Source organism: Melanostigma gelatinosum, assembly GCF_949748355.1.
Source record: "Melanostigma gelatinosum genome assembly, chromosome: 23".
NCBI lineage: Eukaryota > Metazoa > Chordata > Actinopteri > Perciformes > Zoarcidae > Melanostigma > Melanostigma gelatinosum.
In genome coordinates, this window is record NC_136656.1 from 488363 (window position 1) to 505000 (window position 16638).

The 16638-nt window shown below is 51.0% G+C and overlaps 2 protein-coding genes across 4 annotated transcripts in view; both read left to right on the top strand.

Moving 5' to 3' along the window:
- Positions 1-81: 81 nt before the first annotated feature.
- Positions 82-6232, top strand: znhit1 (zinc finger, HIT-type containing 1). Of its 3 annotated transcripts, XR_013773063.1 has the most exons (8): positions 104-139; positions 2798-2895; positions 3060-3135; positions 3249-3328; positions 3492-3661; positions 3897-3968; positions 5238-5355; positions 5596-6232. XR_013773063.1 is itself a non-coding variant. In XM_079295557.1 (6 exons), exons 1-6 carry the CDS (start codon positions 115-117, stop codon positions 3916-3918), a joined length of 471 nt encoding a protein of 156 aa, XP_079151683.1. In that variant the 5' UTR covers positions 104-114; the 3' UTR covers positions 3919-4040. The 3 variants fall into 3 exon arrangements, 1 of the variants encoding a protein (XP_079151683.1); XR_013773062.1 differs by having other exon boundaries at positions 82-139; positions 5238-6232; XM_079295557.1 differs by lacking the exons at positions 5238-5355; positions 5596-6232 and having other exon boundaries at positions 3897-4040.
- Positions 6233-10325: 4093 nt separating this feature from the next.
- The window catches only part of LOC306796545 (serrate RNA effector molecule homolog), a 10320-nt gene continuing 4007 nt past the window's right edge, over positions 10326-16638 (top strand). Inside the window, exons 1-7 of the mRNA XM_079295540.1 lie at positions 10326-10420; positions 12345-12467; positions 12558-12668; positions 12745-12894; positions 13168-13228; positions 13313-13610; positions 14769-15001. Coding sequence (XP_079151666.1) covers positions 12349-12467; positions 12558-12668; positions 12745-12894; positions 13168-13228; positions 13313-13610; positions 14769-15001 — 972 coding nt within the window. The 5' untranslated portion in view covers positions 10326-10420; positions 12345-12348. The remainder of the gene's footprint in view (positions 10421-12344; positions 12468-12557; positions 12669-12744; positions 12895-13167; positions 13229-13312; positions 13611-14768; positions 15002-16638) is intronic.

Sequence of the window (16638 nt, forward strand, 5' to 3'; positions counted from 1 at the left end):
GAACATTTAAACACGTATTCCTGAGTATAAACGTTGTTGGAGGACTTCGCGTTTCGCTTGATTTGGAGCCTCCCCGGCTTCCGTAGACAGGAAGTTAGAGCGAACAGAGCCGCTATGGTGCTGGAGAAGAAAGGTTCCGGTGAGTTGAAGCGTAATTTAAACCTTTACATGAACGCGTGGCCACGCGGCGCGAGACTCTAAAGTCTCAAAGTATAAAATGTGTAAATGCGCGTGCACGTGTTCTTGTCTGCGCGCTCCTTTTGTCTGTTTCAGTCTGTTTTGTTTGACTCACGAAACGTTCTTCGGAGCTATCGAAGCTACTTTCTGTTTATTTCCGGTGAGTTTAACGGACTCGTGAGGAGTTCCGCGAGTTCCTCAACAGAGATTCCGGTCTCGGTTTTAATCCCCGGAACCGGATCACTCCCAGGCCGGCGGGCCTCTGGTTGATTACCGTGAGGAGTTCTTTGTGTTTGAGTCCTTACGGTCCGCACAACTCTTCTCTACATATAAACACATATATTTATAAACGCATATCTATGTCTCGCTCTCTCTCCTGTCTGTCTCTCTCCCTCCCTCCTCCTGTCTGTCTTTCTGTCTTCCTCCTGTCTGTCTTTCTGTCTCCCTCCTGTCTGTCTGTCTGTCTCCCTCCTGTCTGTCTCCGTCTTGTCTGTCTCCGTCTTGTCTGTCTGTCTCCCGTCTGTCTGTCTCCCTCCTGCCCGTCTGTCTGTCTCCCGTCTGTCTGTCTCCCTCCTGTCTGTCTCCCTCCTGTATGTCTCCCTCCTGTCTGTCTCCGTCTTGTCTGTCTCCCTCCTGTCTGTCTGTCTCCTTCCTGTCTGTCTGTCTCCCTCCTGTCTGTCTTTCTGTCTCCCTCCTGTCTGTCTTTCTGTCTCCGTCTTGTCTGTCTCCCTCCTGTCTGTCTGTCTCCGTCCTGTCTGTCTTTCTGTCTCCCTCCTGTCTGTCTTTCTGTCTCCCTCCTGTCTGTCTGTCTGTCTCCCTCCTGTCTGTCTCCCTCCTGTCTGTCTCCGTCTTGTCTGTCTCCCTCCTGTCTGTGTGTACGTCCTGTCTGTGTCTCCGTCCTGTCTGTGTCTCCCTCCTGTCTGTCTGTCTCCCTCCTGTCTGTCTGTCTCCTGTCTGTCTTTCTGTCTCCCTCCTGACTGTCTGTCTGTCTCCCTCCTGTCTGTGTGTCCGTCCTGTCTGTGTCTCCGTCCTGTCTGTGTCTCCCTCCTGTCTGTCTGTCTGTCTCCCTCCTGTCTGTCTGTCTCCTGTCTGTCTGTCTGTCTCCCTCCTGTCTGTCTCCCTCCTGTCTGTCTCCCTCCCGTCTGTCTGTCTCCTGTCTGTCTGTCTCCCTCCTGTCTGTCTCCCTCCTGTCTGTCTCCGTCTTGTCTGTCTCCCTCCTGTCTGTCTGTCTCCTTCCTGTCTGTCTGTCTCCCTCCCGTCTGTCTGTCTCCCGTCTGTCTGTCTCCCTCCTGTCTCCGTCTGTCTGTCTCCCTCCTGTCTGTCTCCCGTCTGTCTGTCTCCCTCCTGTCTCCGTCTGTCTGTCTCCCTCCTGTCTGTCTCCCTCCTGTCTGTCTCCGTCTGTCTGTCTGTGTCCCTCCTGTCTGTCTCCGTCTGTCTGTCTCCCTCCTGTCTGTCTCCGTCTTGTCTGTCTCCCTCCTGTCTGTCTCCGTCTTGTCTGTCTCCCTCATGTCTGTCTGTCTGTCTCCCTCCTGTCTGTCTCCCTCCCGTCTGTCTGTCTCCCGTCTGTCTGTCTCCCGTCTGTCTGTCTCCCTCCTGTCTGTCTCCCTCCCTCCTGTCTCCGTCTTGTCTGTCTCCCTCCTGTCTGTCTCCCTCCTGTCTGTCTCCGTCTTGTCTGTCTCCCGCCTGTCTGTCTCCCTCCTGTCTGTCTCCGTCTTGTCTGTCTCCCTCTTGTCTGTCTCCCTCCTGTCTGTCTCCGTCTTGTCTGTCTCCCTCCTGTCTGTCTGTCTGTCTGTCTCCCTCCCGTCTGTCTGTCTCCCGTCCGTCTGTCTGTCTGTCTCCCTCCTGTCTGGAGGTCTTGTCTGTCTCCCTCCCGTCTGTCTGTCTCCCTCCTGTCTGTCTCCGTCTTGTCTGTCTCCCTCCTGTCTGTCTGTCTGTCTCCCTCCTGTCTGTCGCCCGTCTGTCTGTCTCCCTCCCGTCTGTCTCCCTCCCGTCTGTCTCCCTCCCGTCTGTCTGTCTCCCTCCTGTCTCCCTCCGTCTTGTCTGTCTCCGTCTTGTCTGTCTCCCTCCTGTCTGTCTGTCTGTCTGTCTCCGTCTTGTCTGTCTCCCGTCTGTCTGTCTCCCGTCTGTCTGTCTCCCTCCCGTCTGTCTCCCTCCCGTCTGTCTGTCTCCCGTCTGTCTGTCTCCTTCCCGTCTGTCTCCCTCCTGTCTGTCTCCGTCTTGTCTGTCTCCCTCCTGTCTGTCTGTGTCTCCCTCCCGTCTGTCTGTCTCCCGTCCGTCTGTCTGTCTGTCTCCGTCTTGTCTGTCTCCCTCCCGTCTGTCTGTCTCCCTCCTGTCTGTCTCCGTCTTGTCTGTCTCCCTCCTGTCCGTCTTGTCTGTCTCCCTCCTGTCTGTCTCCGTCTTGTCTGTCTCCCTCCTGTCTGTCTCCCGTCTGTCTGTCTCCCGTCTGTCTGTCTCCCGTCTGTCTGTCTCCCTCCCGTCTGTCTCCCTCCCGTCTGTCTGTCTCCCTCCTGTCTGTCTCCGTCTTGTCTGTCTCCCGTCTGTCTGTCTCCCGTCTGTCTGTCTCCCTCCCGTCTGTCTCCCTCCCGTCTGTCTGTCTCCCTCCTGTCTGTCTGTCTCTCAGCTCGTGTGGAGGCCGGTCAGCGTAGAGTTCTGGATGAAGCCACCAGACAGAGGAGACTGACCCGTCAGCTGGACGCTCTGGAGAAAGACAACTTCCAGGTCCAGGACCAGCTGATCATCATCATCAGGACGACATCATCAGGACGACATCATCAGGATGATGTCGTCCTGATGATGTCGTGTGGCGTCGTGGATGAAATCAGTGTTTTTTTATGAAGCTTTAGATGAAGTTTCTCATGTTGTTGTTGTTGTTGTGTTTCCAGGACGACCCCCTGTCCTTCCTGCCTCCCCCAGGTCCTACTGCCCGTCTGCCTGCCTTCAGTGAGACAGAAGAACCAGGTTATTAAACACTGAGAGACGAAGCCACGGAGGACACCAGAGGACAGATGTTCTCATTATTAACATCTGTTTCTTTTCTTCTTCTCCTCCTCCTCGTGTCTCTGTGCGTCCAGAGAAGAAGAAGAGGAAGACGAGGGGCGACCACTTTAAGCAGCGTTTCAGGAAGAACTTCACCACTCTGCTGGAGGAGGAGGTGTGTGTGTGTGTGTGTGTGTGTGTGTGTGTGTGTGTGTGTGTGTGTGTGTGTGTGTGTGTGTGTGTGTGTGTGTGTGTGTGTGTGTGTGTGTGTGTGTGTGTGTGTGTGTGTGTGTGTGTGTGCGCGTGTGCTGTCAGCTGACTGCTGCTCTGATTGGTAGAACCTGTCGGAGAGGGCGGAGCCTAACTACCTGTCTGCTGCGGCCCCTCCCTCCTCTCTGCCCCCCCGTCACTTCTGCTGCGTCTGTGGTTTCCCGTCTCACTACACCTGCACCACCTGTGGGGGGCGCTACTGCAGCAGCAGGTGTCTGTGCACGCACAGGGAGACCAGGTACACACACACACACACGTTTGTCTTTCTGCCAGTGTGAGGACCATCAACAACGTCATGTCACATGACAGACACAAGAGTCACGTAGTTTACATGTGCATGTTATATGTACACGAACATATGTTTACATGAAGGTCTTGTACTGACTTGAGGTACTTTGACTGACTTCAGGTACTTTGGTGTACTCTGTACGTAGACTAACTCTTCGTCCTCTTCGTCCTCTGTGTGTCTGCAGGTGTTTGAAGTGGACGCTCTAACTGCTGCCTGGTCACCATGGCGATGATGATGATGGGATGGCGCTTGAAATGTACAGAAAATATCAAATAAAGTCAAATATCAAATAAAGTGCCCAAACGAACAGATAGCAGGACTGTGTACCAGTGAGATGGAAGTGTCGTGTGAACGTGTCGAGTGCAACAGAAGGGATGCGGGGGAGTGACCGGTGGAGTGACCGGGGGAGTGACCGGGGGAGTGACCGTGGGAGTGACCGTGGGGAGTGACCGGTGGAGTGACCTGGGGGAGTGACCGTGGGGAGTGACCGGTGGGAGTGACCGGTGGAGTGACCGGGGGAGTGACCGTGGGGAGTGACCGGTGGGAGTGACCGGTGGAGTGACCTGGGGGAGTGACCGGGGGAGTGACCGGTGGGAGTGACCGGTGGAGTGACCTGGGGGAGTGACCGTGGGGAGTGACCGGTGGGAGTGACCTGGGGGAGTGACCGGGGGAGTGACCGGGGGGAGTGACCGGGGGAGTGACCGGGGGGAGTGACCGGTGGAGTGACCTGGGGGAGTGACCGTGGGGAGTGACCGGGAGAGTGACCGGGGGAGTGACCGTGGGAGTGACCGGTGGAGTGACCTGGGGGAGTGACCGGGGGAGTGACCGGGGGGAGTGACCGTGGGGAGTGACCGGTGGAGTGACCGGGGGAGTGACCGTGTGGAGTGACCGGGAGAGTGACCGTGGGGAGTGACCGGGGGGAGTGACCGGGAGAGTGACCGGGAGAGTGACCGGTGGAGTGACCGGTGGGAGTGACCGGTGGAGTGACCTCGGGGAGTGACCGGGGGAGTGACCTGGGGGAGTGACCGGGAGAGTGACCGGTGGGAGTGACCGGTGGAGTGACCTGGGGGAGTGACCGGGGGAGTGACCTGGGGGAGTGACCGGGAGAGTGACACGCAGCCTCCGACATGTCCCCGCCCACAACGGACTGACCACCGTCTTCTGTGGACGAGGGGGAGGGGGAGCAGGAGGAGGACAGGTGAGCAGAGGACATCATGATGTCCCGTCCTCTTCTAAAGCTGATCACAGATGGACACTAAAAGAGAATCTAAGAGTTGTGGTGCAATAAAGCTCTTCAAGAGGGCCGAGTGAGTCCAATAACACTGAAAGGAGAAACATTGAGGAGAGAAGTTTGTCTTTAGAGTATTTATTTACAGAGAAGACGTCACCGTCCTACAGAGTGCAGTTCCACGGGGGGGGGGGGGGGGCACACTCGTACGTCACATGTGTGGTTCTGTTCGTGAGCGCAGTCACAGGAGAAACGTACGAGTCAATCCTCATCTTCAATGTTGCTCTTCTCCTCCAGGTGTCTGGCCCCGCCCCCTCCACACCACCAGCCAATCAGAAGACCTCAACGCGAGAGTAACGGGTCGACATCTAGTCATCGTAAGGAATGAAGGATTACGTAACATAACCTTTGACTTGTGAGGAGATTATAATGAAATCTTTAATGCACATAAAGACTTTCAGCTGTTTTTAACGTACATTTAGACTTTTACTGACTGGAGTTTGAATGCATTTGTGTTATTGACACGATGAATATTAATGAAGACGAGAACATGATGTCATCGGCTTTACAGCGACACAAACAGAAATAAAACACGTTTAAACATTTAGAAGAATTAAAGAAGTTTATTAATTGTGTAACATTTTCAACTCCTGAGGTCATTGATCATCAACGAGAGACCAAGAGTCCGATCAGCTCCTCACTGTCATGAAACAACGTTTAGTCTGGACAAATGGATTCAAAAGAGAAAATACAAAAAGATGATTTCAAGAGAAGGACACTAAAATACAAGAATGTTTCACTCAAACATTTTTGAAAACAATAATGGGAACACTAATTATGCAAACTAACTATGTAACTATCTATCTAACTAACTATGTCACGAACTAACTAACTATGTAACTAACTAACTATCGAACAAACTAACTGTGTAACTAACGAACTATCTATCTGACTAACTATGTAACTAACTAATGAACGAACTATGTAACGAACTAACTGTGTAACTAACTAATGTAATGATAAAAAATGTTTTAAGCAGCTGTTAGTGGAGCGATCAGCGACCAGCGGAGGTATCAGTCCTACGGAGACGTCTAAAGTCACGGTTAGCGGCTTTGAGGACAATGGACACACAACGGAGGACCCTCCTGTCCTTATTAATGCTTATCTTGTTCTGCTCATCTATTGTGAAGTCCACACAAACTGTAAAAGAACAAAACAGTAAATGCTCTCCAGTAGACAGAGACTTCAGAGTGTTGTGAGAGTGTTAATATTCATGTAAATATGATGTGTGAGATACCTGCAGTCTGAAATATAAAACTTCCAAAACTTTCCAGGGAATGAGTCTGTTTGAGTTCATAGAGGGAGATCTTAAGTATCAAACACGACCTTTCATAATTAAACACTACTTTATTACTCTGTCGTATTATGTTAACTAAGCAACCAAACTACTTCCTGTTTACGCCGTCACGCCCAGAGCACTGAAGAGTCGTTAATTCAGTTTTCTGCTGTGATACCCGGAGAGGAGCTCATGCACATCAGAGGATCAACTCAGAGGACTTAGTCCCAACTCTTCTGCTAACTTAGCGCTCACCTTAGCCCATGCAGTGAAACGCCGTCGGAGAGGGAAACGGGCCGGCGCCGTGTGTGGAGCGGACCAACCCTAACCCTAGTTATTGTCCTCTGTGACTTTAACAAAGGAAACCTCAGCCATGAACTCCCCAAATACAGACAGTTCATTAAATGCCCAACCAGAGACGAGAACATTCGACCACTGCTACACATCAATCAGCGGGCCATCGCGCCGTCCCTCGGGCTGCACCGACTCTGACCACGTCATGGTCCATCTGATTCCTGCCTACAGGAAGAAACTCAAGCTCTGCAAACCTGTAGTGAGGACATTCAAGAAGTGGACCAGTGAGGCTCTGGAGGACCAGTGAGGCTCTGGAGGACCAGTGAGGCTCTGGAGGACCTTCGGGCGTGTTTGGACTGTACAGACTGGGATGTCTTCAGGACTGCTACCAACAGCCTGGATGAGTACACAGAGGCTGTGTACCAACAAGCACCAGGTGAGTTACAACAATGACAAACCCTGGTTCACAGCAGAACTCAGACAGCTAAGACCACATCCACACTAGTCCACTTTTGCTACGTTTACACTGAGCAGCCACACCACGCCGGAGTTTTGGAGCAGCCTAAACGGAGGAACCTGAAAACTCCGCCGAGGTTGGAGGTATTGGAGAACTCCGGGGTTGTGGTTCAGTGTAGACGTCTGTTAGAAAAAATGAGCCCACAGCCGTGCTCGCTACTGATGTAGCGAGCGAAGCCCAGAGAGAAGCCCGAGAGAAGCCCGAGAGAAGCCCGAGAGAAGCCAGAGAGAAGCCCGAGAGAAGCCCGAGAGAAGCCCAGAGAGAACCCAGAGAGAACCCAGAGAGAACCCAGAGAGAAGCCCGAGAGAAGCCAGAGAGAAGCCCAGAGAGAACCCAGAGAGAACCCAGAGAGAAGCCCGAGAGAAGCCCGAGAGAAGCCCGAGAGAAGCCCGAGAGAAGCCCGAGAGAAGCCCGAGAGAAGCCCAGAGAGAACCCAGAGAGAACCCAGAGAGAAGCCCGAGAGAAGCCCGAGAGAAGCCCGAGAGAAGCCCGAGAGAAGCCCAGAGAGAACCCAGAGAGAACCCAGAGAGAAGCCCGAGAGAAGCCCGAGAGAAGCCCGAGAGAAGCCCAGAGAGAACCCAGAGAGAAGCCCGAGAGAAGCCCGAGAGAAGCCCGAGAGAAGCCCGAGAGAAGCCCGAGAGAAGCCCGAGAGAAGCCCGAGAGAAGCCAGAGAGAAGCCCAGAGAGAACCCAGAGAGAACCCAGAGAGAAGCCCGAGAGAAGCCCGAGAGAAGCCCGAGAGAAGCCAGAGAGAAGCCCGAGAGAAGCCCGAGAGAAGCCAGAGAGAAGCCCAGAGAGAACCCAGAGAGAACCCAGAGAGAAGCCCGAGAGAAGCCAGAGAGAAGCCCAGAGAGAACCCAGAGAGAACCCAGAGAGAAGCCCGAGAGAAGCCCGAGAGAAGCCAGAGAGAAGCCCAGAGAGAACCCAGAGAGAACCCAGAGAGAAGCCCGAGAGAAGCCCGAGAGAAGCCCGAGAGAAGCCCGAGAGAAGCCCAGAGAGAACCCAGAGAGAACCCAGAGAGAACCCAGAGAGAAGCCCGAGAGAAGCCCGAGAGAAGCCCAGAGAGAACCCAGAGAGAACCCAGAGAGAAGCCCGAGAGAAGCCCGAGAGAAGCCCGAGAGAAGCCCGAGAGAAGCCCGAGAGAAGCCAGAGAGAAGCCCGAGAGAAGCCCGAGAGAAGCCCAGAGAGAACCCAGAGAGAACCCAGAGAGAAGCCCGAGAGAAGCCAGAGAGAAGCCCAGAGAGAACCCAGAGAGAACCCAGAGAGAAGCCCGAGAGAAGCCCGAGAGAAGCCCGAGAGAAGCCCGAGAGAAGCCAGAGAGAAGCCCAGAGAGAACCCAGAGAGAACCCAGAGAGAAGCCCGAGAGAAGCCCGAGAGAAGCCCGAGAGAAGCCCGAGAGAAGCCCAGAGAGAACCCAGAGAGAACCCAGAGAGAAGCCCGAGAGAAGCCCGAGAGAAGCCCGAGAGAAGCCCGAGAGAAGCCCAGAGAGAACCCAGAGAGAACCCAGAGAGAAGCCCGAGAGAAGCCCGAGAGAAGCCCGAGAGAAGCCCAGAGAGAACCCAGAGAGAACCCAGAGAGAAGCCCGAGAGAAGCCCGAGAGAAGCCCAGAGAGAACCCAGAGAGAACCCAGAGAGAACCCAGAGAGAAGCCCGAGAGAAGCCCGAGAGAAGCCCGAGAGAAGCCCGAGAGAAGCCAGAGAGAAGCCAGAGAGAAGCCCAGAGAGAACCCAGAGAGAACCCAGAGAGAAGCCCGAGAGAAGCCCGAGAGAAGCCCAGAGAGAACCCAGAGAGAACCCAGAGAGAACCCAGAGAGAAGCCCGAGAGAAGCCCGAGAGAAGCCCAGAGAGAACCCAGAGAGAACCCAGAGAGAAGCCCGAGAGAAGCCCGAGAGAAGCCCGAGAGAAGCCCGAGAGAACCCAGAGAGAAGCCCAGAGAGAAGCCCGAGAGAAGCCCGAGAGAAGCCCGAGAGAACCCAGAGAGAACCCAGAGAGAACCCAGAGAGAAGCCCGAGAGAAGCCCAGAGAGAAGCCCAGAGAGAACCCAGAGAGAACCCAGAGAGAAGCCCGAGAGAAGCCCGAGAGAAGCCCGAGAGAAGCCCGAGAGAACCCCGAGAGAAGCCCAGAGAGAAGCCCAGAGAGAAGCCCAGAGAGAAGCCCAGAGAGAACCCAGAGAGAACCCAGAGAGAAGCCCAGAGAGAACCCAGAGAGAAGCCCAGAGAGAACCCAGAGAGAACCCAGAGAGAACCCAGAGAGAAGCCCGAGAGAACCCAGAGAGAAGCCTGAGAGAAGCCCGAGAGAAGCCCAGAGAGAAGCCACGCTGACAAGGTGCGGACCTCCTGCTGTGAGGTAACACTGGTCGCCACCACACTTCTTACTTCATTAACGTGTTTAATTAAATGACATGTGATAAAGAACATTTAGGCTTTTGCCACATCAAATAAAATGTAACAGAACCAAAAAGAATGATGGAAAAAGTGCAAAGAACATGTATAAATCCTCTTTAATCAGAAAGGGCGACCCCTCTGACCCTGGTCATGAACTGTTGGAGCCCCTTCCATCTGGCAGGAGGCTGAGGTCCATCAGGACCAAGACCTCACGACACATGAACAGCTTCTTCCCGTCGGCAGTCATGGACAGAGCCCCCACTGACTCTGTCCTCCCCAGGACAAAGTCCCACCGGTCACTCTATCACACCACACTTTCACACTACACTTCATCTCACTGGTCTATAGTCCTGTTACCTGTCCGTTTGTGCACTTTACTGAATATTATATTTCACTTTGTCTTATATTCCACTTATTTTATATTTTAATTGATCTTATGTTTTCTGGAAATGTAATATGTTTCTACTTTGCATTGTTGATTGTTGTTAAATGTTTGCACATCCCGTCATGTCAAATTCCTCGTATGTTCAACATACAATGGCAATAAACGGTTCTGATTCTGATTCTGAAACCATGTATACGGTTATTGTTGAGATGCTTCAGCATCATAATCACCGTCAGCATATCAATTTCTGTGTTACTTTGATTTTCTCTCTTTTTAGACAAAGTACTTAACGTACATACAGGGACCTCTTATTAAGTTCAGTACTGAACGTACTTAGTCACGTGACGTTAGCTGGTAGAACTCTACATGTTGTTTCCCTCCTGACCTCAAGGTGACGACCTTTCTTTCCCTTTACACTGAAAAGCCTGACCGGAAATAACCGTAACCCGGAAGTGTTGCTGGTTCATTGTGATCTCTGGCTCGCGGCGGGATAGGCGAGCCGCTACGTTTAAGCTCACGAGCGTGTTTCTCCGTTTTTTTTAGGCAGCTGAAGCCGTACGCGCTCAGGTAAAGTCTTCGGTAACGTTTCTCTGACAACCGGAAATCAAAGAGGTCGCGAGCTGAAGCGCCTTTTTTAGCCCCGAACCGTTACAGCTAACAGTTAGCACGCTGTGCTAGCCAGCTAGTTAGCTAGTGTTAGGGTGACTGTTAGCTTTAGCATTACATCACTTCACTGTTTGTTTCTGTTTATTTGTGGTTTCACTCACTTTGTGTCTTTCGTTCAGTGAGTTTATAATGAGTCATCGCTAATGGCGCTGAGCAGAAGCTAACAGGCTAGCTACCAGCTATGCTAATATATGAATATGTGTCGCTACATTACATAATAGTATCTGTTATGTATCAATATTACTCATATAAGATGTCAAATCAAAGCAGTACTTTACTAATATTAGTATTATTAGTATTTTATTATGTTAGTATTTTATTAGTATTTACATTTCTCCACTAAACATCAGAGGTAAATATTGTACTTTATACTGTACGCCATCTCAGAGATGCATGTACTTTTTACTGTACTACATCTCAGAGGTACATGTACTTTATACTGTACTACATCTCAGAGGTACATGTACTTTATACTGTAATGGAGTGGTCTCGTGTGACGTCACAGTTTAGCTGTCGGCCATGTTGGAGTACATGTTGGAGTACACACAGCCACTGGCATGCACGGCTGAGTCGCAGAACCTATCGATCATGGTGAACTTTTGTGCTGTCTTTGGTTGTGGCAGCAGAGCTGATAGAGACAAGAAATCATTCTTTGGTTTGCCAGCGGTTATTACACATCAAGGAAATTACACGACGGAGCTATCCAAGCGACGTCGCCAGAAATGGCTGTCGCGCATCTCTCGAGATATAAAGGAATCGAATTTGGGGTACACTCGAGTATGTGCGGATCACTTTATAAGTGGTCAGTGATTTTATTTGCAAATTCGTTTGTGAACAGTATTTAATAAAGGAAATATAAATTAAACTTTTACATGAGAAGGTTACCGAAGCTTCATCGGCCCGTGACAGCAGTCGGTGCCAGAGACGTGTCGAGCGTGTACAACAGGCGAAACACAGAGATGCAGCCTCAGCATTGCTTGATATGAGTTTAACGTCGTATCATGTATATATATATATATATGTGTATATATATATATATGTGTGGGGGGGGATGAAGTTAGGAGTTAGTTGAAAGTGAATTCCTACACACACGCACACAATGACGTGCACGTACAATGTAAACAAACACACGTGTCTGTTTGCGCTGAGTAAACATTGAATATTGCTAAATATCTGACCAGATCTGTATATATTTACTCTTCCAATGACGAGATGAGAATTCTCGACGACCGTTGCTTTGACGTGTCGGACCCATCCACTGACAAACTGATTATAAGCGTCGAGCCCTTTGTAGCACTCCAGCTCGTCTTTCGTGTAAGGACTCGGGGTGTTCACGAGATACGCGTAGATGTTGGCGTAGTTTACCGATGGAAGACAAGTAGGATCGGCACTGAAACGATCTGCACTCATCGTATAAGGATCCAAGTTACCAATAACCTTCAATTTGGCAAGGTAGCGAACCTTTGATGCACTATCCAGTGATTCAAAGTATTGTATTTTCGCCGCACTTCCTTGTTTACTCGCCGCCATGGAGGATCTGTATGTACTCCAACATGGCCGACCGACCTGGTAACTAAGGAGATCGTGACGTCAGTGAGACCACTCCATACATCTCAGAGGTACATGTACTTTGTACTGTACTACATCTCAGAGGTACATGTACTTTGTACTGTACTACATCTCAGAGGTACATGTTGTACTTTATACTGTACTACATCTCAGAGGTACATGTACTTTTTACTGTACTACATCTCAGAGGTACATAGTGTACTTTTTACTGTACTATTACTGAACTATCTGTACTGTACTTCCTGTTTGTCTTTAGTCCAATGGGAGACAGCGATGACGAGTTCGACAGGAGGAGGCGGGACAAGTTCAGGAGAGAGAGGAGTGACATGGAGCGGTCGAGAGAGAGAGAGGAGAGGAGGAGAGACGACTGGCCTGACAGGTACGCGCACACACACCTCATCATAGCACACCTGTGTGTGTGTGTGTGTGTGTGTGTGTGTGTGTGTGTTTTAACGGGGTGTGTGTTCAGGGACTGGGACCGCGGCAGAGAGAGGAGGCGGGACTACGATCGCGGTCGCAGAGAGAGGTTTTCTCCCCCCCGACACATCAGCCCTCAGCACAAACGCATGAGGAGAGACTGGTGAGTGTGTGTCTGTGTGAGAGTGTGTGTGTGAGTGTGTTTATACTAAACTGGTCATGTGATCATGACGTTCCAGGGAGGACCACCGGGAGACGTACCGTTACGACATGCCCATGCCGTACGGAGGAGGAGGCGGGGCTCCGTTTCCGGGGGCGGGGCCTCAGGGCTGGCACCCTGACCTCCCTCACCTTCACCCGCACCACGTGGGTCACCCGCTGCAGGGCAGGTGAGCTCACCGTCAGCTGTGAGACGGGTTATAAACTCTCATAAGTAAATGAAAAATATTAATAAATATGTGGAAGAAAAGTCAGATATTGATCATCGTCGACATATAACCGTTGGAAAAGAGCGCTTCTCTAACGATACACATCCCTCACGGTGACGGGATATTATGGTCTGTAGCAGACACTCCTCCAGACACAGTCTGAGTGGGCCTCATGTTTTATGTACATGAAATGTGACACTACTGTTGGTAACGTGAAGATAAAATGTGTCTCAGGTTGGGCATGGTGGATCCAGACCTCCCTCCTCCTGGTCCCCCCACCATGAGGACCTTTAAGGTGAGTCACGCCTCCTTTAGGAAGCAGCCATGACAATGAAGCGTCTCTGATTGGTTCCTCAGCGTCTCCTCGTGTCTCCTGCAGGACTTTCTGTTAAACATGGAGGACAGCGTGGACGAGACGGAGTCGGTGAAGCGCTACAATCAGTACAAGCTGGACTTCAGGAGGCAGCAGCTGCAGGACTTCTTCCTCCAGCACAAGGACCAGGAGTGGTTCCGGTCCAAGTACCACCCGGATGACATCACGGCCAGGAGGGCGGAGTCTCTGGCCGCCCTAAAGACGCGTCTGGGCGTCTTCCTCTTCCTGATGGACAACAGCTGGCTGGAGGAGCTGTCGCTGGACATGGAGCACGCCCCCCCCATCATCAAGCTGCTGGACGCAGGTAGAGACAGACGGGCAGTGAGACGGGTTATAAACTGAGCAGTGAGACGGGTTATAAACTGAGCAGTGAGACAGGTTATATACTGAGCAGTGAGACAGGTTATATGCTGAGCAGTGATAAGGGTTATAACTGAGCAGTGAGACGGATTATAACTGAGCAGTGAGACGGGTTATAAACTGAGCAGTGAGAAGGTTATAAACTGAGCAGTGAGACAGGTTATATACTGAGCAGTGAGACAGGTTATAAACTGAGCAGTGAGACAGGTTATATACTGAGCAGTGAGACGGGTTATATACTGAGCAGTGAGAAGGTTATAAACTGAGCGGTGAGAAGGTTATAAACTGAGCAGTGAGACAGGTTATATACTGAGCAGTGAGACAGGTTATATACTGAGCAGTGAGACAGGTTATAAACTGAGCAGTGAGACAGGTTATATACTGAGCAGTGAGAAAGGTTATATACTGAGCAGTGAGACGGGTTATATACTGATCAGTGAGAAAGGTTATATACTGAGCAGTGAGAAGGTTATAAACTGAGCAGTGAGACGGGTTATATACTGGGCAGTGAGACGGGTTATATACTGAGCAGTGAGACAGGTTATAAACTGAGCAGTGAGACGGGTTATATACTGAGCAGTGAGACGGGTTATATACTGAGCAGTGAGACGGGTTATATACTGAGCAGTGAGACGGGTTATATACTGAGCAGTGAGAAGGTTATAAACTGAGCAGTGAGAAGGTTATAAACTGAGCGGTGAGAAGGTTATAAACTGAGCAGTGAGACAGGTTATATACTGAGCAGTGAGACAGGTTATAAACTGAGCAGTGAGAAAGGTTATATACTGAGCAGTGAGACAGGTTATATACTGAGCAGTGAGAAGGTTATAAACTGAGCAGTGAGACAGGTTATATACTGGGCAGTGAGACAGGTTATAAACTGAGCAGTGAGAAAGGTTATATACTGAGCAGTGAGACGGGTTATATACTGAGCAGTGAGACGGGTTATATACTGAGCAGTGAGACGGGTTATAAACTGAGCAGTGAGACTGGTTATAAATAACTCAAACTGTTCATATTCCAGTTTGCTGCTGTCACTCTGCAGGGTTTTCTGGGTAATGAAGTCCTACTGTCTCACCCTCTGTCCTGTCTTTCTCTGCAGCGGTGATAAAGATGGAGGGAGGGACAGACTTAGACCTGCAGGTCCTGGAGGTGCCGACTGCTGCAGCTGGTGGGGAGACGAGCAGCAGCAACAGCAGTGGAGGAGGAGGGCCACCAGGAGGAGAGAAGAGTCGAGGAGATCCCAGCAGAGGAAACGTGAGCCGTCAGACAGACTCGGAGAAAATGGGGAGTCGGAAAGAGGAGACGACCGGAGAGACGAAAGTCTCTGATAAGGTGAGAAAGATCAATAACATCCTGAACTCTTCTTCTACTCTCTGTCACAAGCTCTTCTTCTACTCTCTGTCACAAGCTCTTCTTCTACTCTCTGTGACGAGCTCTTCTTCTACTCTCTGTCACAAGCTCTTCTTCTACTCTCTATGACGAGCTCTTCTTCTACTCTCTGTCACAAGCTCTTCTTTTCTCTCTGTGACGAGCTCTTCTTCTACTCTGTGATGAGCTCTTCTTCTACTCTCTGTGACGAGCTCTTCTTCTACTCTCTGTGGCGAGCGCTTCTTCTACTCTCTGTGGCGAGCGCTTCTTCTACTCTCTGTGGCGAGCTCTTCTTCTACTCTCTGTGGCGAGCTCTTCTTCTACTCTCTGTGGCGAGCTCTTCTTCTACTCTCTGTGGCGAGCTCTTCTTCTACTCTCTGTGGCGAGCGCTTCTTCTACTCTCTGTGGCGAGCTCTTCTTCTACTCTCTGTGGCGAGCTCTTCTTCTACTCTCTGTGGCGAGCGCTTCTTCTACTCTCTGTGGCGAGCTCTTCTTCTACTCTCTGTGACGAGCTCTTCTTCTACTCTCTGTGACGAGCTCTTCTTCTACTCTCTGTGGCGAGCTCTTCTTCTACTCTCTGTGGCGAGCTCTTCTTCTACTCTCTGTGACGAGCTCTTCTTCTACTCTCTGTGGCGAGCTCTTCTTCTACTCTCTGTGACGAGCTCTTCTTCTACTCTCTGTGACGAGCGCTTCTTCTACTCTCTGTGACGAGCTCTTCTTCTACTCTCTGTGACGAGCGCTTCTTCTACTCTCTGTCACAAGATCTTCTTCTACTCTCTGTCACAAGCTCTTCTTCTACTCTCTGTCACAAGCTCTTCTTCTACTCTCTGTGACGAGCTCTTCTTCTACTCTCTGTGGCGAGCTCTTCTTCTACTCTCTGTGACGAGCTCTTCTTCTACTCTCTGTGACGAGCTCTTCTTCTACTCTCTGTGACGAGCTCTTCTTCTACTCTCTGTGACGAGCTCTTCTTCTACTCTCTGTGGCGAGCTCTTCTTCTACTCTCTGTGGCGAGCTCTTCTTCTACTCTCTGTGGCGAGCTCTTCTTCTACTCTCTGTGGCGAGCTCTTCTTCTACTCTCTGTGGCGAGCTCTTCTTCTACTCTCTGTGACGAGCTCTTCTTCTACTCTCTGTGGCGAGCTCTTCTTCTACTCTCTGTGGCGAGCTCTTCTTCTACTCTCTGTGACGAGCTCTTCTTCTACTCTCTGTGGCGAGCTCTTCTTCTACTCTCTGTGACAAGCTCTTCTTCTACTCTCTGTGGCGAGCTCTTCTTCTACTCTCTGTGGCGAGCTCTTCTTCTACTCTCTGTGACGAGCTCTTCTTCTACTCTCTGTGACGAGCTCTTCTTCTACTCTCTGTGACGAGCTCTTCTACTCTCTGTGACGAGCTCTTCTTCTACTCTCTGTCACAAGCTCTTCTACTCTCTGTCACAAGCTCTTCTACTCTCTGTCACAAGCTCTTCTACTCTCTGTCACGAGCTCTTCTTCTACTCTCTGTGGCGAGCGCTTCTACTCTCTGTGGCGAGCTCTTCTTCTACTCTCTGTGGCGAGCTCTTCTTCTACTCTCTGTGGCGAGCGCTTCTTCTACTCTCTGTGGCGAGCTCT

What these genes read in the sequence shown, in the direction of transcription:
- znhit1 (XM_079295557.1), top strand. Translation starts at nt 115, where the DNA reads ATGGTGCTGGAGAAGAAAGGTTCCG. An exon ending in GCTGGAGAAGAAAGGTTCCG is followed by an intron (nt 140 to 2,797) that starts GTGAGTTGAAGC and finishes TCTGTCTCTCAG; the next exon opens with CTCGTGTGGAGGCCGGTCAG. An exon ending in CCACTCTGCTGGAGGAGGAG is followed by an intron (nt 3,329 to 3,491) that starts GTGTGTGTGTGT and finishes TCTGATTGGTAG; the next exon opens with AACCTGTCGGAGAGGGCGGA.